Here is a 24,213-nt window from a genome sequence, read left to right as displayed (position 1 = left end):
CTTGCACATCACTTTTTCTCTGCAGTATCTTCTCCAGTCAGCTAACCCCCATCTGGGCTTCCATGTGTTTTCAGGTTAATAGGAGATAATAGCTGGAAGCAGAACCTACAGCAGAAAAACTGCAAGTAGGGGAAGGTTAAATAGCAACCAATCCATGGAGTTGGGTTGGGAACCTTGTGTTTGGTGATTAATGTGCAGTTCCTCTCTGACTGAGTACTGGGCAGACCTACAGAATGCTAAATGTACTTGTGATTAATTTCTACTTTTTAGTTGCATTAAAAAAAGTATCCTTCTACATAGCTTAGTTTTACATTTGTCAATGAGATGAAGACTCCATAATATTTTGATGAATTTAGTAATGTCAAGGAATTCTTCTACTCTATGTCTTATGGCACTAGCACAGATTTTGGTATGTCACAGAATTCAGCATTTTGAGAATCTCAATGAATTTGCACTTCTTAATTTTTTTTTAAAGCAGTTTTATTGTGTGTGGAAATTTTATTCATTTGTTTGTTCATCATATTTCTATACTGCCCAAAACTTGCATCTCTGAAAATATGAAATTGGCTTGAAAATAGGCCACTATTTTCCTGCAGTAATAAACAGTGCCTTTTTGTCTTCTGAACTTCCTGTTCTTCCTCTTGGTAAACAGAAATTTGTACAAAATAATAAACTTGCCCAGTTTTTACATGCATTCAAATACTGGAATTAATTATCCAAATCCCCTGAACTGGATTTTTAAATATCTATGTTGAGAGAACACACAATTCAGATTCTTAATTTCAGCAATACATCAGGGAGTCTAAATAGATCATGGATAATTCCTATTTGGCTTAGAATTTATTCTAATCACTTTTTTTCTTACATAGGTTTTTCACGACAACTATCTGCTATACGTGTTTGCTCCCGACCAAGCAAGCTGTCAGAAATGGGTGTTAGCTCTGAAAGAAGGTAACTGATCACAGTATCATCACTTTAACTGAAGTATTCTAAGATTAGCACTGAATGGAAGTGAGGGTGTGGGAGAAATAGTACCTGCTGGTGCCACCCCTAATCTCCTCACATTCAGCTGAAGTGTGTACAGTGTGGGTTCCCCTCCACCTTGCATGCCATCTTACTAATGCCTAATTGTACAAGCGAGAAGAGTTTACAGAAATATTTTAAAGCAATATTTAATCACAGGCTTCAACTGCGTGATTAGGCACTAGAGGGACTACACAGCTAAATGGCGGGGAGACATGGATGCTCATGCTCTTCCAAAATGCGTTTGAGAGGGTTGGTGGTCATATTGTCAGAATCAGCCCAATTCTTAAAGTAACAGCAGGTCTAAAGAGGGTTTTTGGTACCTCAAAAACTAACAAATATTGTGACATAGGTTATGTAGGCCAGAGCCCATTTCGACTGCACTTCAGAAATACCACGTAAGGCTAAACTAGAGAGTCCCTTAATCACACAGCTTGCAAGTGCATGCTTGGTTTTTAAATGTTAACCATCTGTTATTTGCCATGGGAAAACATGCTTCAACTAGTACTTTTTTCCTTGGCAAGTAACAGCTGCAGGGCCAGTCCAAACTGGACTGGGACTGCAATGGGTGAGTAGGGTTAAGTCCCCTCCCCCACCATGGTCCTAATCTATGGGGGGACCAATTCAGCTGCTGTTAACAGCTCTCTCGCTCTCTCTCGCTCTCTCTTTGAGTACCTGCTTAAAGCAAAGTGAATTTGACTGTTAAAGCATTTCATGCCTCTTTCCTCCATTGCTGTGCATGTATGAGAGAAGGTGAATGTATGCAAGAAAATGAATTTACACTCACATTTCAGTTTTCCTGTGAGGATTGTGTCCAGAGGCCGTGATCCGTGGTCTCCAAGGTCTAGGGGGCCTCCAAATGACTGGGGGGCCTTCTGAAGCCACCCCATGTCCACCCTAGAGCTTGTGCCTTGTGTCCAGGGGCACTTTAACCCCTGGACCTTGGGGCCCCAGTCTGTGGCCTCCAAGGTCCAGGGGGCCACCCCACGCCCTTCCTGCCACAGCCTGCTGAAGTGAACCTACGTGGGGTTTTTTATCATTTCAGCTGCTGTGCGGCTGAGAGGTGGCCGCGGGGGTGGGTGGGTTAGTCAATCCATCATCGTCCTCCCCCCCCCATCCCCTGCTGGCAGGAGCAACTTTTGGACCTGTCCTTTTTGCCCTGTGGCTGTTGCTAGCTGCAAGGCACGCCTGCGCAGTTGAGAGAGAGATCATCACAAGCCCGTGATGTCACAAGCTTGCAACGATCTCTCTCAACTGCATAGGAGGACCTCGCAGTTAGCAACAGCCACTGGACCAAAAGGTAGGCCCAGCAATTGTTCCCGCCACTGCCGGGTGGGTGGGTGGAGGACGACTGCCTGGTTCACCCCTGGCAGGCACCCCTTGGCCGCATGGTGCCTGAAACAAAAACACATAGGTTCGCCACAGCAGGAGGCCCCCCAAAGTAGGTTTCAGGGGTCCTCATGGCAGGGGGGCCTCACAGCGCGGGTGGTCCGGGAGCCAAAATTACCTAGGTGCGCCCCTGCCTGTGTCACCCATAAGTAAAACTGTAAAGTAGTAGAAATTACCATTTCAGTCTGGAGGTGAGGGGTCAAACTTTTGTATGCTGTCCAGTGTGAAATATATGACAGCTAGCACATCAGCAAGAAAGAATTAACATAGCCCTCTTCCCCATAGGCTGGTTTGCTACATGCAGAAAGCTTTTGACATGAGAAAACATGATCCCCACACCTATACTCTTAAATTGATCACTCTAGAACAGTGATTCTCAAACTTGGGTCCTCAGGTGTTATTGGACTTCAACTCCCATAATCCTCAAGCAAAGGCCACTGAGGCTGGGGATTATGGGAGTTGAAGTCCAATAACACCTGAGGACCCAAGTTTGAGAATCCCTGCTCTAGAATCTTGATCATTCAAGTCTCCTGGCACATTCTGCTTAATGTGTAGTAAAGCTCTTATACATTCTGTTATTCAGTTATGTTCCATTAGAAAATGAATTTAGCCATAGCAGATAAATCATTACATCTCAGCCCTATTAGCTTCCAGTGATAGCTCAAGGGAAAATCTTGCTATGAAGGGATGAACAAAGTATACAGTGCTACATGGGGTAAGTAAAGCTATGTGTAATTCATCTTCCAGTTCCCAGTCATTGTTGGTTGCTGTTGGGTTTCTCTTGGGATTATAATAACGTTCCTCATCATCTGGCATTACATAACTATAAAGACTGCTGGCCAACATTATGATGGAGGTGTTGGTATTTACGATCTTAATTTTTTCGATCAACTGTTTCAGAGACCAGAAACAACAACAGTTTAGTGACAAAATATCACCCTAACTTCTGGATGGATGGAAGATGGAGATGCTGTGCTCAGACAGAAAAACTGGCAACAGGCTGTGTGGAGTACATTACAGCCAAGAGTGGTATGAAATTCATTCCAGATGTCCTCATTCCTTCTGAATCAGTACTGAATCAGTGATCTAGCCTTGTGTCTGGTGCATTCATTTAGATAAGATGTCAAGCAAGCCCCTGGTCAAGTTTAGTAGCAGATATTATATTATATCTCTGAAGAGAAGAGGGGGAGAAGCTACAGCCATGTGCTGGTTAAATTTTCATCAGCTAGTTACTCAAGCTTTCATCATCACTGTTACGTCAAGGCAGCTAACCAAATTGAATAATGATAAAAATAAAAACCAAGCAAGGCAGCAGATAAAACACAATTACAATAAACCAGTTAGTAAAAATCTTTAAAATAGTAATCTAGGCAGACTTTATTACAGTCGATGACCAGCAGAAAAAAAATCTAATCCAGTTAAGAGGGAGTATACACTTGTCCCTGATCAACCACGAGAGTTCCATTCCTGGAAAACCTTGCTGCTGGCAAATTCACGGTTGACAAGGCATTGAAACCAGTGGGAAACAGGGGGTTAGGGGGAGCATGGTAACAAAAAGATTGGGGGGAAACAGTTAAAAATGGAAAAAACACTCTCTGACCCCTGGAAATAGCCCCTGAAAATGACCCCCTGGCCCCCAGAAATGACACCCTGACCACCAAAATCCCCCCCAAACCCCCAAAATTTCCAAAAAAATTGTACCAAATCGCAAATACTCAGGTCACGGTTGGTGAGAACTGCCACAATTTCCCAGTCGCGGATACTCAAATCCACAATTGGGGAAACCTGTGGTTGGTGAGGGACAACTGTATATTATAAAAGATGACCAAATGCAAAGACAGATGACCAAAGACAGATTTCTTGTGGTGCCTGAAGAAAGTAATGAAGGGCACTTTCACCAAGAAATGGCTCCTGGTAAGAAGGCCCTCTCACTTGGAGACACTTCCCTAATCCCTGAAGGTTGGGAGCCCATAGAAGAGCCTCCTATGACACCTTAGCTGATGAGCAGGCACAATAGGGAGAAGACAGTCCTTCAGATATTATTTATTTATTTATTTATTTTTACATTTCTATACCGCCTTTCGTTAAAAGAAAACCCCAAGGCGGTTTACAAAAATTAAAACATACAATAAAAGCAATAAAAACATCAAGCAATAAAAACATCAAGCTAAAAACATATAACACAGGCATAAAAACAAGACAACAGATAACAGATAAAAACACAGAGAAGCCGCAGTAAAAACAATTATGTAAAAGCCTGGGTAAAAAGCCAAGTCTTTAAAAGCTTTCTAAAAGCCGTGATGGGGTCTGAGGAACGAATGGCCACTGGGAGAGCATTCCAGAGTCTAGGGGCAGCAACAGAGAAGGCCCTGTCCTGAGTGCACGAAAGCTGGGCCTCCCTCATTGTCGGCAACTGGAGCAGGGCCCCCTCACATGTCCTTGTCAAGCGGGCAGCAACCCTTGGGAGCAGGCGGTCCCTCAAATACCCCAGGCCCAAACTGTTAAGGGCTTTAAAGGTCAAAACCAGCACCTTGAATTGGACCCGGAAACGAACCGGCAGCCAGCGCAGCTCTTTCAAAATGGGGGTGATATGTTCCCAACGGGCAGCTCTGGATAACACCCTCGCTGCCACGTTTTGCACTAGCTGCAGTTTCTGGATACTCTTCAAGGGCAGCCCCACGTAGAGCGTGTTACGGTAATCCAGCCACAACGTGACTAAGGCGTGGGTAACCGTGGCCAGATCTGCCTTCTCGAGAAAGGGACGCAGCTGGCGCACCAGCCGAAGCCGTGCAAAGGCACCCCTGGCCACCGCCTCCACCTGAGCTTCCAAAAGCAGAGCCGGGTCCAGTAGTACCCCCAAGCTGCGTACTTGCTCCTTCAAGGGGAGTGCAACCCCATCCACAACCGGTAAAATCTCCTCATCCTGATTGGCTCTCCTACTGACCAACAGTACCTCCGTCTTATCCGGATTCAATTTTGTTAGCCCACATCCAACCCATCACGGCCTCCAGCCCCCGATTCAGGACGTCCACCGCCTCCCTAGGATCAAATGATAAGGAGAGATAGAGCTGAGTGTCATCCGCATATTGCTGACAACTCAGTCCAAATCCCCGGATGACCTCTCCCAGCGGCTTCATGTAGATGTTAAACAGCATGGGGGACAAGACCAATCCCTGCGGGACCCCACAGGCCAACGGCCACGGGGCCGAGCAGTAGTCCCCCAGCACCACCTTCTGGACCCTCCCCTCAAGAAAGGACTGGAACCACTGCAACTCAGTGCCTCCGATTCCCATACTCGAGAGGCGGCCCAGGAGGATACCATGGTCGATGGTATCGAACGCCGCCGAGAGGTCCAGCAGAACCAACAGGGACTCACTCCCCCTGTCTAGTTCCCGGCGTAGGTCATCCACTAGAGCGACCAAGGCAGCCTCAGTCCCATACCCGGGGCAGAAGCCAGATTGAAAAGGGTCCAGATAATCCGTATCATCCAAGACCCTCTGCAGCTGGGACGCCACCACACGCTCCATCACCTTGCCCAAAAAGGGAAGGTTAGACACAGGTCTATAGTTGTCTAGGTTGGAGGGATCAAGGGAGGGCTTTTTTAATAGTGGTCTTACCACCGCCTCCTTGAGGCACAATGGCATCCTGCCCTCCCTTAATGAAGCATTAATGATCACCTCCATCCATCTGCCTGTCCCCTCCCTGGCAGCTTTTATTAGCCAGGAAGGGCAAGGGTCAAGAGCGCACAAAGTCGCCCGCACACTGCCCAAGATCTTGTCCACATCCTCAGGCCGCACCAACTGAAAAGAATCCAACACAACGGGACCAGATGGTACCAAAGGCACGTCTGCCGGAACTGCCAAAACTCTAGAGTCCAGGTCAGCACGGATGTAAGCGACTTTATCTGCAAAGTGACAGGTAAACCGATCACAAAGAGCTGTAGATGACTCCTCCCCCATTGTCTGGGGGGATGTGTGGAGCAAAGTTTTCACCACAAGAAACAGCTCTGTTTGTCTGCACTGAGCAGACGCAATGGAGGCGGAGAAAAAGCATTTCTTCGCCACCCCCACTGCCACGGCGTAGTCCCTAAAATGGGCTCTAGCCCGTGTTCGATCGGATTCGTGCCGACTCTTCCTCCAGCGTCGCTCCAGCCGTCATCCGAGTTGCTTCATCGCCCTAAGCTCCAAGGTAAACCAAGGAGCCGAACGGGCTCCACCAAGCCGGAGAGGGCGTTTAGGAGCAACCATGTCAACAGCCCGGGCCACCTCTCCATTCCAGAGATCAGCCAAGGCCTCAACAGGGTCACCAGCTCTGGACACTGGAAACTCCCCGAGGGCCATCTGAAATCCAAGCGGATCCATAAGCCTCCGGGGGCGGACCATCTTAATCGGCCCACCACCCCTACAGAGGGCAGACGGAGCAGTCAAACTAAACCCCACCAGGTGATGATCTGTCCATGACAAGGGAGTGGTCTCAAATTCCCCCACCTCCAGATCATTTATTTCCCGGTCGGCAAAAACCAGATCCAGAGTGTGTCCCGTCACATGGGTAGGGCCCGATACCAATTGAGACAGGCCCATGGTTACCATGGAGGCCATGAAATCCTGAGCCGCACCCACTAGGGGGGCCTCAGCGTGGACATTGAAATCCCCCAAAACAATAAGCCTGGGGGAACCCAAGGCCACCTCCGAGACCACTCCCGCCAGCTCAGGTAGGGAGACTGAAGTGCAGCGGGGTGGTCAGTACACCAACAGAATCCCCAGCCTATCTCGGAGGCCCACCCTCAAGGACAAACACTTGAAATTCTGAGATTGCCTGACCGGGCACCTAGAAACGGGGAGAGTCTCTCGAAAGATGACCGCAGCGCCTCCTCCCCGACCCACGAGGTGGGGCTGCTGCACGATCTGGAAACCTGGAGGACAAAGCTGAGAGAGACCAACCCCGCCCAGCGCATCCAACCAGGTCTCCGTCACACACACCACGTCAGCACGCTCATCCACAATCAGATCGTGGATGAGAGATGTTTTTGCGTTAACTTACCTGGCATTCAGCAGCAGCACCCTAATCCTTAAGGGAGTGTTCTCAGAGCTCCCTAGGGTCAGAGGATTGGGAGAAGGGCCAGAAAAAGGAACAGGCCTCAATTGCCTGGACCGATTTCCCCTGTAACGGCCTGCCCAACTCCCACCGCCATACCTCCCTCTGCCCGCTACCCGTGATATTGCCGCCCCCACTCCAGACCCACTTTTTTGCTCTCCCAGACACATCTCCCCAGACTAACCCACCACGGCCTCTTGGCTTAATAAAAACCAGAACCAGGCTTATGTAAACTCCTGCTAGCTTCTTGATTAAGGGAAGACGGATCTTCAGGCAGAAGGAGAGAGATCTCCTGGGCCCCCAGGCAGCTTGCCCCACGGCTGAGAGCCACAAGGACGAGAGCCCTTGGGCCAGCCTGCCCTATACAGTGGCAGAAGCCCCAGCTCAGCAACAGCCCAGGAGATGTTACACACCTGGAGAAGAGGTGGGGCAGAAGCAAAAGACAGTCAGTGCCCCACCCAAGCTGTTCCCTTCTTCCTTCTTACCCAAGTCCCTGGGCTTCATCCTGAGCCATTTAAGGCTTTAAAGACCAAAATAACCCTCTGAATTTAGCCTAGAAATGGACTGGTGTCCTGTGGAGATCTTTTAACACTGACATAATATGGTCATGGCCTAATATTTTCTAGTAGCATTTTGTCTTTTAAGAGTTGGCAACCCTATGTATGGTCAAAGTACCTCATGCAGGGAAGCATGATACTCTATATATCATCATAAGATCACTGTGAAATAATATAAATAGCATCACTGTAAAATAAAAGCATCCCTCTGTTACATAAGGATATGGCCCAGTTTTGAGGAACAACCAGGGGCGTAGGGACCACTGAACAAGGGAGGACGAGTGTCCCCTGACTGCCAGGGTCTGGAGTTGCTGCCAAGGCACCCACGCAACCTCAGCCAGGGCATCCCCTTGTCCTCTTCCTGTACCCAGCTGGCAAGCATAGTGCTCGCCGGTTGGTTGTACAAAGCATGCCCTTCTCCTCCCCAGCCCGTGTTTCACTGAAACACTGGCTGGGCTTGAGCGGGGGAGAAAGCGTAGCCAGCCAACGTTTCAATGAAACGCTGATAGGGAAGATGGGAGAGGATCCAAATGCACCCTCTCCTAGGCAGGGGCCACGCCCCCTGTGTCCAACGTTAAAAATTTCTGAGTTTTAAATTTGATTTTTAAACTGATTTTTAAAAAAAGTTTTAAAATTGTTTTGTATTGTATTTTGTATATCTCCCCCACCCTCCGCTTTTGGGGATGTTGTGTTTTTTTTATGTTATGTGTTTTTATTTGATGTTTTAATGCTGTGTTGTGAGACGCCCAGAGAACAATTTGTTATGGGGTGGCTAACAAATAAAGTTTGTTTATTAATGGGGATGAGGCCAGTTGGCCCTTACAGAGCTTCCCCAGTCAGTGGTTCACTGAATCACTGACTGGGAGCTCCTTTCCCTGCCTCCCGAGGAGGCAGGGAAAGGAGCTCCTATTCAATGATTCAATGAACTGCTGACTGGAGAAGCTCTGCAGGAGCTGACTGCCCCATCCCTGGAATTGTCCATGCCCCCTAAGGGTGATGTCAGACACAGGGGTGTGGCTTGGGGCATGCATGAGCTTTGTGTGTGTGCTTGACAGTCACGGGGCTGAGGAGACACCGGCAAGACCAAAAGTTCTCCGGCTGCCCAAATGCTTTCTACACTCTTGGGAACAACATTGGAGTAAATGATTGATGGAATGAGGGTTTAGCATTTTGGAATGGTTAAATATGAGTTACACATGCAGATCTGTTTTGATTTGATACAGGTGAACATTTGCTACATGGTGACCACTTGAAAATTTGCTGCATGGTAGCTCTAATCACCTGGAGAGTTGGTTGCCTGTATTCTCTGAACATGTGATTAACTGACAATTATCATATAGCCTCCACACTCTGTTTCTTTCAATTTCTGGGCCATTGCAGGTGTGATCAAAGTTGCTTCATTGCATGGTCAGAGCCTATAGCTACTAGCTCTATGCAAAAAGAGCTACCATGTGGTTATTTGAATCTGCCAGGTTTCCAGTGTTGTAGTGTTCTAATTAGTAAAGTAGTAAGGGATGTGCACAAAACAGATATCTGTCCTGTTTTGAACTTGAAACGAAATACAAACAGAAATCCGGCAAAAAGCAGATAGTTATAGCAGCAAACACACAGCATATTATACTCAGTGCTGAGAAAAGAAAACCACAGAATCAAACCTACCTTCCTCCTCTCCTGATGTATCCTATTCAAGACAGGCACACTATAAAGGTTCTCTCTACCTCCCAGTCCCTTTGAATAAATTTTGAAACTCCTGCCATTTGTGTTCCTCTTCCCTCCCCGCAACCAATGGTGGCACAGTTGCCCATGACAACACTTGATTTGTATGATAACAAGTCAACCAAGAAGCAAGCCAATTGGAAGCCAGTGCCAGGAAACCAATCAGCAAGGGGGAAACAGGCCTCCAAAATGGTGCTTGAAATTTTTCCATCAGTAGGATAGTTCTGCTCTGAGCTCAAAACAGGCCCTTTATTTAAAAGGTGTTTCAAATTCAAAACACTTGAAACAGCCCATTTTGAACCGAAACATTTCACCATCAAAATGTTCTGTACATCCTTAGAAGTACCACATCTCTCATTTTCCCAGTAGTTATTTCTGCATTGACCTAGACATGTGTCATTATTTTTGCATATTTTCTTTCAGTTTCCAAGAAACCTCTTCCTCCAACACCAGAGGATAATCAGGTGAGCACAGGGAAATGGGTCATACATGGAGATTAAACAAAGCATTTTAAAATTCAAAACATGAGAACCTGTTCTCAGTTCTGAAATCTGATGTCAGAATTTGTACTTTAAATTTTATGTAATGATGGCAAAACATTTGTTAAAAAATTGTATAATGTTTATATTTAAATATCTGCATAAATGCATGTATTCAAATGAGCAAATATACATTGCTGTGTTTGTTTCTTCATCTTTTATACTGTCATTTTATTATTTTCAGAATATGCTTTGGAAACATCTACTAATAATCCTGAATTGGATATTATTCCCCTTTGAGTTTTTTAGTGCAGTCATTCATAATATGAAAAAGAATGAAATCACATATTGATTTAAAACAGGGCTTCCCAATAGTACCATTAGGGATACTTGAAGGTTTCCCAGGGGGTATTCAGAACCCTCCTACTGGCTTGAAGTCAGCACATCCTCAGCCCTCCGTCTATGCACCTGATTGCCTTTTCCTCTGCTCCTGATTGCCTGGCTACGTGCTGAAGCTCAGAGTACTCCTCCCCTCATCTGCACACACACAAAATCTCTGTGGGGTATCTAAGCTGAAGGTTTGTGACAGAAGGGGTGCGCTTGTTAAAAAAAGGGTTGGGAACCCCTGATTTAAAACATATATGGAGGCACATCACACAAGCAGTGTGAAGTGTCAGGAGAGAAGGTTTGCAGGGAGAGCGGCTTTGACCCACTCTCCCCGCAGATGATAATGTACCCATCGCTGGGCGTGCAGATCACCTGCCCAGATGAGTGGCAGCTGGACTCCAGCGCTCCTGCACCTCGCTGCATCTCGCCAAGCAGTTCCCAGGGTTGGGTGAAGGCAAGCGCTGCCATTCGCCCCCCTCCAGAGCCCCTGTAAATTCCTGGGATCCTCCCTCCTCCCCCCCCCCCAAGTGTGTTCACCGCAGCTGCAAACAGACACACATCCCCAAAAAATGAGGTTAATGGTGCGCTTGCTCCGTTAACCTCATTTAAGAGGGTGGCTACACAAGTGGGCTTGCTATCATGGAGCCACTGGGCTCGCCCTTGAGCCCATTGGTTCTCACGGGTTGCAGGAACTGGGTTGGGCTCCCTTAGCCCAGTTCCTGCTGGTCGTGAGAATAGTTTCATGGTGTCAGTTCACTTAATCTCAAATCTGAAAACACTCTATGTACATGTACAGCCAGTTGCCTTATGTCTTCTACTGCACTGCCATGTACATGGTGGGTATGGGGCCACACCAACCTTTCTGTGGGTCCAGTTTCTAGCCTCCTTGGTTTATCAGATGCCTCAGAGTGGTGCAGGAGAGGTGGTTATATAATCACCCTTTCCTTTCCTCTCCTCCTGCGCTAATACCCATGTCCGGTTCCCTCTTCAGGAGAACGTTGGTCCCGTTCCCAGAGAGCAGCCCTCAGCACTGGCTGCCTCAAGTTTAAATAGCCCTGTGCAGACCTGGCAGGGCTCCAGTCCTACCCTCAACTCTACCCCCTCCCAAGTCTTGTTCCCTGCTTCCTTTCCTCCCCAGTCTTGCAAAGTTACCAGGATTGCTACCAGCAGCTCCTTGTTCCACGGCCCCTCAGCAATTCAGGGTGTGCGCCAATCTGATGGCAGCCCACCCGTCACACTGCCGGGGAGGAAAGGAAACCCCAAAGAAGGGATGCCCTGCCCCTTACGCTCCTTGCCATCAGCTGCGGGGCCACGAAGAGGTTGGGGCACTGGAGCGCTCCAACACGCATATATGATTATACACGTGATAAGGAATACATATTTCCATCTTTAAGAAGTGGGCAGAAAGGTTGTAAAAAGCTGATTTAATGTTTTTGCTTAAATATTTTGTTACTCTGCAGAGATTATTTTCAGACTCCAAGGAGTTCTTAGCAATAGCCATTTATGACTACACTGCCCAGAATCCTCAGGAGTTATCATTACAGTATAATGAAGAATACTATGTGATTGACAGCTCTGAAGTCCACTGGTGGTTGGTTCAGGATAAGAATGGGTAGGTATCCCTTAGAAAGGAGAACCAAATCCCAACCAGTTTGGAAATCAAATGCTCAGGCTGTATTTCTTTCTCATTTCTTCATTTTGCTTTGCTGTCTCCTCTAGAGCTGTTCCTGGAGTATTGTACCATTCATCTTGGTTAAAGATACTACAGTATGACCCATAATTTAATGCAGAGTTAAGCACTTAAATTATGTTCAAACCAAAGTTCAGTGTTGGAATGATCATCATTTGCTTGTAGACCAGGGGTGACCAAGTGCGACCCTCCGGCTGTGGTTGGCCTACAACTCCCATCATTCCCAGTCACAGTAGCTAGGGATGATGGGTGTTGTAGGCCAACTACAGCTGGAGGGCCACAGTTTGAAACCCCTGTTGTAAAAGATGAAATTCAAGCAGGACTCAAATGGCAGCATGGAAAGCGGGTTGGAAATGGTAAATCTACATCTATACACCAGATTCTTACCCTCAGTTACATCCTATCTGCACAGCTGTGACTGTCTCAAGGGATGTTTTAAGTAGTTCCACAACTGCGCTCTTGTTCAACAATGCCAGGCACAGCAGCCCCGGTGGGTCAGAAGCCCCAGATTGTCTTGCACAACATGTTGAACATTGTACCTTGTGTAGGTAGGACACTGGTTCTCACTGGTTACTTTCACATTCATCTGCCCTACAAACAGATCAAGAACTTAGTGCATGTCACTTGTGGGAACCAGATGTTTTCATCCTGTGCATCTTAACTAATTTACTGGGGCATAAACCTTTGGGGAAAATAGTCTACTTCAAAAAATGCATGGCATTCAATGGTAACAGGTATAGTATACATATGGGTTGATTTACACATAAACCAAATTTATAAGGTGAGAATTAAAGGTAGATTTGGACTTCATTCTAACTGCAGAGGTACTTTAATATTTTAAGATGGAAGTTCAGAGTTCTGCTGACTAGGAATGTTATGGGAAATTGTTCATTATTTATTGCCAATACATGATGTATTAAAACATATGATGTATTAAAATCTTGTATAGTGTAGCCATTTTATAATCAGCATGAGGCACATATATCAAGGCTTGTTAACAGAGGAAGTTTATCACAGACCTTTTGAAACTATTACTTTTGCTGGGAAATGCCTACGATTCTAATGTACTAATATCAAGGCATCTTGTTTTTTTAATCAGGCATGAAGGATATGTCCCAAGTAGCTACGTGGTGGAAAAATCACCAGAAAATCTGCAGATATATGAGTAAGATTATTTTGTTTCATGAGATGCTACATTATCACTGTGAGAATGTAAAATTAAGCTTTTTACCAAGACAATCTAATGAAGGAATAAATCGGTTAAAGTTCTGTTTAGAAGGAACAATTGATAATCAGCTTTGTTAAGTTAATGTAAAAATGTTAACTGCTCTATGGCTAAAAGTTATTTCGAGGAGTAGTTAGTGTGATTGTCTCCCACTGAAAAAAGCATAAGAAGGCAATGAAAGTCCCAAGACTCTGTTTCATCTACAAAATTTGATTGCAGCCTGAAGATTTGGAATTATGTTTTTGTTTTAATGATGGATTCATTCTTAGTATGTTCATATCAAATTAACATTCATAACTGTTCACATAATTGTTCATGGGGGCAGGGCCATATTGTACACATCATCCTTAACTTAATAATTCAGAAGAATAAGTTTCCTGGCAATTCTAAAAAGCATTAAGCCAAGAGACTTAGAACTAAATCAAGATTCTCTGATCTTTGTAGATGGTACAACAAGGATATCAGCAGAAGCAAGGCAGAAGCTCTGCTGAAGGAAGAGGTAAGATGGTGGTCATATTTTAATTTATTTGGACGGTTTAGTTTTGTGGCTTTGGCAGATGCACATCAAATACAGCTGACAGCTGATTGGTGTTCCCAATACATTTCAATGGAGAAATCTTTCTCAAGAGATTTTTGAAATTTAAACAGCAGCGTAATACAGTTCCATGCAATCTAAAGAACCATGGAATTGCATTGAATCACAGTTTAGATTTCAAAAAACACCACTTCTGTCAGCGTTTTTCAGGTGTGGCAGTGGCTAACATTTATGCTTTGAGATTTTATCCTAAAGAATCACATTTGCAGTCTGGGGCTGCTCATAGGAAATAGAGTGTTGAACCTGGGTCATGAGGAAGACCAAGATTCAAGTCCCGGCTCAGCCATGATGTTCACTGGGTGACCTCAACCTAACCTTTCTCAACCTAAGTTGCTCATAGAATTGTGGAGAGGATGGATAACTACCTGCCTGCTGTCTTGAACTGCTTGGAAGAAGATTGGGATCCAAATGTGAGCACCCTCTACTAGCACAAGACAGGGTGACATGAAATGTTTTATGCCAACAAAGCACTTTGAAGACTAGCTGTTTCTGAGATTTGTACCATTCCTCCTTTAAAGAGAAGTACAAGCCTTAACTCATTGATCAATTGGATCATACAGATAAGCTGAGGTGAAGTGGTTTGGTGTGTCCAAACTTTGAAAACATTCTTTGTACAAACTTAGCCCATGAGTCCATTTCTACTCCCTTTATTCTCTTCTCTTTATTCTCTTCTCTTTATTCTCTTCTCTTTATTCTTTTTTCAGGATAAGGAAGGAGCCTTCATGGTGAGAGACTCAAGGCAGCCTGGCACATATACAGTCTCTGTCTTCAAAAAAGCTTTGAGGCAAGGCAGATCTTAACAGAATTTTGCACTGTGTGAATTATTTTAGGATATATATATATATATATATATAGAGAGAGAGAGAGAGAGAGAGAGAGAGAGAGAGAGAGAGAGACTTCTGAACTCTTCCCTTTCACCTCAGAATCATGCAGGTGAATTGTAAAAATGAGAGCATCAGTTAAAGAAATCTTTACATTTAAATTTTCCCCAAGTTTGAGATAAACAAGCAAAGAAAACAACATCATATCTGTGTAATACGTAGCATAAAAAGATACTTGTTTTTATAATCCTTATTATTTGGCCTGTTGTAGTAATACAATCTATCATGATGCATTTAAAGCATGAATAACTGCAGGGCAGGGAAAGACAAGTGATAGACAGGAGAATCTGCCCTATTCTCCAAATGTACCTATGACTACATCCTATTGTTTCCATGCTTCCTCAGTGCATGGGAACTATTGCAATGGCTTCTTTCAATGCCATTCAAGTAAGATGGGAGTCCTGAGATCATGTGGTAGAGTTAACCAGAATGGTTATTTCCTACAACAGCATTGCTTGTTGAGGCAACTCTGATCCCCTCATGCTGAGACAAGTAAATGGGCCAGAAAGGGAAGGTGAAGCACGCATCAGTCTTTTGAACATTTTTTAAAATAAATAAATAAAATAAACCAATCAAACCTACCTACTCCCAGACTTTCCAAAGTGTGAGATTCTAATGGTGATGTGTCTGCTAATTATTTTAGATAAACTTTTGTTTTGTTTTAATTGATTTAATATTGTTTTTAGAATATCATTTTTTAAAATTGTTTTTAAATTGCTGTGTTTAAAATTTTGTTTTGTTTTGTGGTTTTTAACTAATGTTTTATCTTTGTTTTTAATCTGGTTGTAAACTGCCCAGAGACTTAAGTTTTGGGCAGTATAAAAATACGTTAAATAAATAAATAAATAAAACAAAAGGAGGAAGTCAAAAGCTTTAAATATCATTTAGACATGTAGACATGTGAAGAGGTTTCAGGGGTTAATCAACATTGTTTCATTGTCCTTAAAGGCAGAACAGATCTCTTCCTTTCTTTCTACCAAATGCTTATTAATGCTTGATAGTTCCCTACTACTTCCCTACCTTGGAATTTTATCTGCCTCTACATTATTTTGAAAGAAATGTTTTTAATTTTTAGTAATGAAAACAACCCCGTTGTAAAGCATTATCATATCAAAGAGACAAGTGACAATCCCAAGAAGTTCTACTTGGCAGAGAAACATGTTTTTGATTGTATTCCGCAATTGATCAACTATCACCAGCACAATTCAGGAGGTGAGTGCAATTAGAAGATATAAGAAAAGACGGGAAACTGAAATAATTCAAAGGAATGTTTTGGAAGAAAGGAAGGGTTCTTACAGTCTGCATGAGGCCAGCTGTCTGGTAATCAGGAGATTTGTGAGTTGTGCACAGTTCCGATTTCTGGTCATAAGAACCTGGAAATTTTTGGCAATGTCGGGTTTGCACCAGCCTAACATTTAATGGGATTGGCAATGTAGAGTACTGAAAATTTCTGGGTTCTTACAATCAGAAATCAAGAGAATGCATGGACCATGAATCTCCTGAATCCCAGTCAACCGGCTGTGCATGTATTATGAGAACCTGCCCAAAGAAAGATTGGCCCTGTTCTTAAGACCTGCACGATCATAGTTAAAGCTTTAACTACAGTCTCTGAGCCAGGTGTGCTCCCACAGAGTGTGACATGAAAACCAGTGCTGTGCTGGAAATTGTAGTCTCACTGCTGCAGTTAACTAGCATTAAACTAAGATCAGCAACTACATTCTGATTGTAGTTGCCAGTCATAGTTTAATGCTCAATCACGGCTGTGGGACTATGATTGCCAATAATGTGCAGGTTTCATTGTCACACTTCACAGCTTGGCAATCATAGTTAGCCGTTTAACTACGTTCTAACTACTATTTACCAGGTTGTAAAAACAGGCTTATTGTATTTGTATACCATTTGTATACTTTAAAATGTTCAAAGTAGTACACAACAATAGGGATGAAAATAGCATGCACAATCAATTAAAATAATCAAAATAAAAAATAGAATCAGAATAATCACTATGAGACCAAAAGTCCAATGTAAGACAAAGAGAGCTGCTTAAGAGAGAGAAGTTCAACAAAACAAAACAAAATAAAATAAAATAAAGGTAGATAGCATGCTGCTTACATAGTTTTACATTGACTTGGAGTTTCATAAGCCTAGGAATTCAGACAAAGAAGAACAGACAACTAAATAATGGCAGTTCTCCTATATCAGACAAATTCAAAATATGGCAGTTTATTTCCAATTAGTACATGAAACGTGACACTGGTCTACTTTTGTACTCCTCATGCTCTCCTTAACTTCAGTCCATAGGCTCCCTGCCTCACTCCTTTCTGCCTCTTTCCTGCCACTCTATGTTGTTCTCTGTATTGTAGGTCTTGTTAGTCGTTTGCGATATGCTGTTTGCTCCTGGAGAGAAAAGGCCCCTGTTACTGCTGGGCTAAGCTATGGTAAGCAGACCTGATCACATTGACCTGATTCTGTTTATTCTTTTGTTACATTCATCTCACTTGGCATCAAATTGTGGAAAGCGGGCAGAATCTGTTACCCCTTACACTGATTCTAACTTCCCATAGAAGTTAACGGCATATCTTATTGAAAACAAAGAGGCTCAGATCAATGACTGGGACAAAGTCCAGAAAGGTTGCTGTGTTCGTCTGTTACAATAAAAATAATAGATTCTTGTGATTCCTTAGTCACATCTATCATTCAATTGGTTTTCTGCCCCTTTCTAGGAAAATGGATGATAAACCCTCAGGAACTGACATTTGAGCAGGAGATTGGCATTGGCCAATTTGGGGTGGTGCATCTTGGCTACTGGCTTCAGCAGATGAGAGTGGCCATAAAGACCATTCGCCCAGGAGCAATGTCAGAAGAAGATTTCATTGAGGAGGCCCAAGTCATGATGTAAGCAAAACCAAAGCCTGCCAAGGCTCACAGCACTGCATAGAACAAAGTTCAGTAGACTTGATTTTGCATAAGTGCTATTTTTTCTGTACTGAGTTATTGTTATAGAGCTACATTATTGCTTTAGAACTCTTAGTGTGCTCAACTAATGTGTGTTTGGATAATTTCTGTAGTCAGAGCCAAAACATTCAAGCTCTTTGCTTTCTCTACAGTAGTATTAAATGTGCTTCAAGGATAAACTGGAAAGCTATGGCTATTTTTTTCTTTTCTTTTTTGCAATGAGATTACAACAGTGCATAAAACATGATCAAGGATAGTAACAATATATGTGAGTATAAATGAAAAAGAAAAGGAAGGGGGGGAAGATCAGTTAAACATAATAAGATACAACCAATGTAGGAGAAAAGAAAGAGGTGGGAGAAGACACCTTCTTCTAAGGATATATATCTTGTTTCAAAGCATAAGTTCCAGAAAGCATGGAATTTATTTTAAACCACAGTACTAGAAGCACAGTTGAAATGTATACCAAGAAGGAGGAAAGGTATGACCAAGTTCAGGAGGATGCCAGCATGGCTAACAAGTAGTGTCAGGGAAGCTATAAAAGGGAAGAAGACTTCATTCAGAAAATGGAAGTCCTGCCCAAATGAAGAGAACAGGAAGAAACATAAACTCTGGCAAAAAAAATGCAAGGACACAATAAGGGATGCAAAGAGAGAGTTTGAGGAGCATATAGCTAGAAGTGCCAAGGGGAATAACAAAAACTTCTTTAAATATATCAGAAGTAGAAAACCTGCCAGGGAGGCAGTTGGACCTTTAGATGATGAGGGTGTGAAAGGATTATTAAGGAGGATGAGGAGATTGCAGAGCAGCTGAATGAGTTCTTTGCATCTGTCTTCACAGCAGAGGATACTGACCATATACTCTCTCCAGAACTGAGTTTTTTAGGTTTAGCGGCTGAGGAACTGGATGAATTTGAGGTGACAAGGGAAGATGTTCTAAACTGTCTTGAAAAGCTAAAAATTAACAAATCACCATTTATGGAATTCCTTGCCATGGGATGTGGTGATGGCCACCAGCTTGGATGGCTTTAGAAGGGGCTTAGACAGATTCATGGAGGACAGGTCTATCAATGGCTACTAGTCTGGTGGCTGTGGGCCATCTCCAGTCTCAGAGGCACAATGCCTCTCAATATTTGTTGCAGGGGAGCAACAGCAGGGCATGCACATACCTCTTGCCTGTGGGCTCCCCAGAGGCATCTGGTGGGCCACTGTGTGAAACAGGATGATGGATTAGATGGGCCTTGTGCCTGATCCAGCAGGGCTTTTCTTATGTTCTTATGTTCATAAGCAATTCATTAAAATTTGACCAAATAGCTGAAAAACTCCTCATCTTTAACTTTCTGTCAGAAAAAAAGCCAGTTCAGATGCTGATAAGGAACACATATCAGTTATCCAAAGTTGCAGTTCTGGAGTAAATTTGTCCTTCCAGTGTTATATTATAGTTCTTTTGGTAAACAACCCCCCCCCCCCGCCCCAAGCACAAAGAATCCAAAATTCTTGATGTAATGCTAGATTCCATAGCTGGGGATGTATCCCAATAAAACATGAACATCCTTGACAGGCAATGATTGCTGCAGAGTCATATTAACAACCTTATGGATTTCAAGCCAAAATGCCATGATAACTGGATAGGACCAAACCATATGCATTAGTGTACCCTCATACAGATTACACCTCCAGCATCCAGAAGTCTGCAACCATCCTTGTTAAACATTTTCTGAGGTGTCCAATAAGCAAGGAATAAAGTTTTCTACTGTATTTGCTGCATTTTGAGATCCAAAGAGACATCCTTCACTGCCTTAGAAGCAACCTGCCATTAATTTAATGAGATAGGGTATTCAAGATCATTGTTCCAAAGATCTAGGATATAATTGATATCAATCTTATCAATATCTTTAAGCTTCTGATAGAGCAAGGTTGCATCCAATAGATGTTCTAATAATAGAAATGGAGTTTCAGAAGCTTCAATCACATCAGCACCAAGGAGCCACAATAGTAAATGCTTTAGCTACATGAACTGCTAGCTAGCATTTAAAGATAGATTAAACTCAGCTCTCAACATGTCAAAAGATTTAAAAACAGCTTCAGAAGAGATCAATTGATCTGATGTAATGATGTTGTGGGAGGCCCACTTAACCCAATAAAAAGATTTATGAGCAATCTTCAAACAGGGATTCTCCCACAATGTAAACTTTTCATGCTGGAAAGGATCAAAACCATATCTGGAACCCAAAGTTCTCCATATATGCCTTGCGGCTTTAAACACCGGTAATGACCCAGACCCATGAACAAATGATGAACAGAGCAACTGCCAAAATTTCAGTGGGGTCAGATAATAACTTTCAAGGTTATCTTTTCCCAATATCTTTTCCCATTATCTTCCCCAATATCTTTTGCCCAAGGCATGATAGAAATGAACTCATTGTTCCACCCCAAGATTGAAGATAGATGCCCAATAAATGCCCAATAACAAGCCTGAAAATGCAGAAAGTATCATTGATGTTTACTAAATGAAAATCTGGGTGGGTGTCCTTGCCATAAGAAGTCATTGACTAATTTATAAACTTGCTTAAAATATGATAAAGGTATAAGAATGGGAAGACCTCTTTAAAAATGTATGAACCTCAGCATTTCATTCATCTTAACCACATTTATTTTGCGTCAGTTACTCAATGAAATTGTAGCCCACCAATCTAAGTAATTTTTATTTGAACCAAAATTTGGGAAAATCTGAATTTACTAACTGAGAGAGCTTCCTAGAAACTCCTGTGCTTAAATAGACAAAAGACTCTGGACATCACCTAAAACCACAAACTCTACACCACAAACTCTTTATGTTCTACAATATGTAGAATATAAAGACATCAAATCCAATTTATCCCAATTTATGAAGTACCCAGATAAATTACCAAACTTTTGAACTAAAGAAATAAGATTAGGAACTGAGACCTCTGGTGTATCAATAAAACATAAAATTCATCTGCATATAAAATCAACTTGTGCTCAGTCCCACCTAGTGTAATACCCTTTATGTTGTCAGAGACTCTAATAGTGGTGTAATGCAATGCTTTTTAATGTAAACCACCCTACGCCATTTTGGGTGGTATAGAAATCAAATAAATAAATAATAAAGATGATGGTGGTGATGATGATGATAACAACAACAACAGAAGGAATAGAACTGCCCAATGGAAGCAACATCAAGAACCTGGAAGAGAAAGAACATTACAAATACTTGGGCATTCTCCAGGCTGATAACATCGTACACGCTGAAGTTAAAAGAAAAATTGGAAGTGAATAATCAGGAGAGTTAGAAAAATCCTAAAGTCCAAACTCAATGGCGGGAACACCATACACGCCATAAACACTTGGGCTATACCTGTTATCAGATACACTGCAGGAATAATAGACTGGACCCAGGCAGAGCTAGAGATGATAGATAGTAAGACCAGGAAAATCATGACCATCAATCATGCTCTACATCCCCGCAGTGATGTATATAGGCTATACCTCCCTCACAGCTCAGGTGGAAGAGGAATGCTACAAGTCCATCAAACAGTAGAGGAGGAGAAAAGAGGCCTTACAGAATATATAAAGGGCATTGAAGAAGATGCACTTAAAATGGTCAATAATGAGAAACTATTAAACACCAATGAAATAAAGCAGGCCTACAAGAAAGAACAAGTCAAGAACCGAGCAGAAAAATGGAAAAATAAGCCCCTGCATGGTCAATATTTGCACAATATAAGTGGAAAATCAGACATCACCAAGACCTGGCAATGGCTTAAGAATGGCAACTTGAAGAATGAAACAGAGGGTCTAATATTGGCTGCACACGAACAGACACTAAGAACAAATGCAATAAGAGCAAAATTAGAAAAATCCACCACAAACAGCAAGTGCTGCCTTTGTAAAGAAGCAGATGAAACCATGGACCACCTAATCAGCTGCTGTGCAACGATCACACAGACTGACTACAAGCAAAGGCATGACAAGGTAGAAGGGCTGATACACTGGAAAATCTGCAAAAAATACAAGCTACCTGTAGCCAAAAATAGGTGGGACCATAAAATTGAAAAAGTGGTAGAAAACGAAGATGCAAAAATATTATGGGACTTCCGACTACAAACAGACAAACATCTGCCACAGAATACACCAGATATAACTGTAGTCGAGAGGGGGGAAAACAAGTTAAAATAATTGACATAGCAATAGCAGGGGATAGCAGAATAGAAGAAAAAGAAATAGAAAAAATCACCAAATACAAAGACCTACAAATTGAAATTGAAAGGCTGTGGCAGAAAAAGACCAAAATAATCCCAGTGGTAATTGGCGCCCTGGGTGCAATTCCAAAAGACCTTGAAGAGCACCTCAACACCATAGGGGCCACAGAAATCACCATCAGCCAATTACAAAAAGCAACTTTACTGGGAACAGCCTATATTCTGCGACGATATCTATAATAACAACAACAGCATTGACAATAAAATTCAGCCATTCCAGGTCCTTGGGAAGGACTCGATGTCTGGATAAAACAAACCAATCAATAACACCTGTCTGACTGTGTAAATGAATGAATGAATGAATAAATAAATAAATAAATAAAAGCACAAGCCAGGGGTCACACCATATTAAATAGAAGAGGGGATAGAACATCCCTGATATGTGCACCATTCTAGCCTAATTGAAGGGGACAATAGTCCATTGGTGATGACTTGTGAATAAGGAGCCATGTATAGCACAGTAACACAAGTCAAAAAACTTGGTGGAAATCCAAATTTAATCAAAACATGATTCAAGAACCCAAGATGGACTATGTCAAATGTCTTCTCTGCATGTAAAGAAATTATAACCACCTGGTCTTGCTTCTCTGAAGAAAAGGCTAATACAGCAATCAGCAATCTAATATTATCTGATCCTTGATGACCAGATATAAACCCGGTCTGAACTGGATAAATAATGGTAGGGAGCACAGTCTGCACCCTATGTGCCGGTGTGGCTGTCAATATCTTAGTGTCAACATTTAACAAAGAGAGAGCTCTATAGCTTGTGCATAAACCAGGATCTTTACTGGGCTTAAGAAGAACAGTTATATAAGCTTCATTGAAAGAAGGAGGGAAGTACTTACTTTAAAAAGCGTCATTATAGACCAATAAAATTGGAGCCAGGAAACTAATATATTTCTTGTAAAACTCCACAGAAGATCCATCAGGCTCCGGAGCCCATCCAGATTTCATAGGTTTAATTGTGGTCATTATTTCCTGTAGAGAAAGAGATGCAGCTAAAAGATTGATCTGATCTTGTGTTAAATGTGGAAGATGCACCTTTTGCAGGAAACAATCTATGTCTGCCTTAGATATACTACTACTGCACAACTTAGAATAAAACTTTTAAAAATGCTGATTTATAAATTCAGGATCTGTGTGGATATTGCCTTGAGTATCCCTGATATACGTTATAATGTTATGCTGCTTAATCTGCTTCAGTCTAGAAGCCACAAGTTTACTAGATCACCACCACCACCTTTCCCCAATATCTTTGCTTAGTACAATTCAACAGAAAATCATTTCCTAAGGAATATGACTTATTGAGTTCATATTTAGTTGAAAGTAAAGTTTTATCTGACTCAGTATAATGCATATAAGGTTAATAAATCTTTAACTTGCTTCTCAAAAGATACCATCTGAGCCATTTGTTGCCTTTTTAAATATGAAAAATAAGCAATTATCTAGCCCCACAAAAATACTTTAAAAGTATCCCAAACCAGGAATGATGATGTAATAGAGCCCCCGTTAAAACAAAAAAAGCCCCCCATTTCCTGTTCCATTTGTCTAGTAAATTGTAGATCATTCAGCAAGGATATATTCATATACCATGAGTGCTTTGCAGGGTTCTCTTCCTCCAATATTCTGATAGATTTGATGCTTGCTAAAAGAATAAAAGCTGTTAACTGAATTTCACATTGTTTGTTAAATGTCTGAATGAAAATCTACAAAGTCATTATGTAAAATGCACAGGTTGGCAGCTGATCTTTGTGTTTTTGTTTTTAACACTGGGCTCTAATCGCTAATACAGAGGAACAAGGTATCTGCAGGCAGCATACAGCAACTTATCTCTACAGCTCTTTGTCCTGAGAACTCTTTTTCAGATCCTAAGAACCTCTGCTATAATTTTCAAACGATGTATTTCTAACCCTCATGGTTGGGAAGGAACAACTGAAAAT

The 24,213-nt window shown here is 42.6% G+C and overlaps 1 protein-coding gene across 1 annotated transcript in view; it reads left to right on the top strand.

Annotated features, from left to right (window-relative positions):
• Nucleotides 1-838: 838 nt before the first annotated feature.
• The window catches only part of ITK (IL2 inducible T cell kinase), a 34,514-nt gene continuing 11,139 nt past the window's right edge, over nucleotides 839-24,213 (top strand). Inside the window, exons 1-10 of the mRNA XM_053288177.1 lie at nucleotides 839-951; nucleotides 3,313-3,441; nucleotides 10,203-10,243; nucleotides 12,106-12,257; nucleotides 13,435-13,500; nucleotides 14,005-14,059; nucleotides 14,860-14,939; nucleotides 16,112-16,248; nucleotides 17,400-17,474; nucleotides 17,760-17,931. Of these exons, the coding sequence (XP_053144152.1) occupies nucleotides 3,363-3,441; nucleotides 10,203-10,243; nucleotides 12,106-12,257; nucleotides 13,435-13,500; nucleotides 14,005-14,059; nucleotides 14,860-14,939; nucleotides 16,112-16,248; nucleotides 17,400-17,474; nucleotides 17,760-17,931 (857 nt within the window). The 5' untranslated portion in view covers nucleotides 839-951; nucleotides 3,313-3,362. The remainder of the gene's footprint in view (nucleotides 952-3,312; nucleotides 3,442-10,202; nucleotides 10,244-12,105; nucleotides 12,258-13,434; nucleotides 13,501-14,004; nucleotides 14,060-14,859; nucleotides 14,940-16,111; nucleotides 16,249-17,399; nucleotides 17,475-17,759; nucleotides 17,932-24,213) is intronic.

This window comes from Hemicordylus capensis, chromosome 2 (assembly GCF_027244095.1).
Source record: "Hemicordylus capensis ecotype Gifberg chromosome 2, rHemCap1.1.pri, whole genome shotgun sequence".
Classification (NCBI taxonomy): Eukaryota; Metazoa; Chordata; class Lepidosauria; order Squamata; family Cordylidae; genus Hemicordylus; species Hemicordylus capensis.
This window is presented reverse-complemented; position numbering and strand designations above follow the sequence as displayed.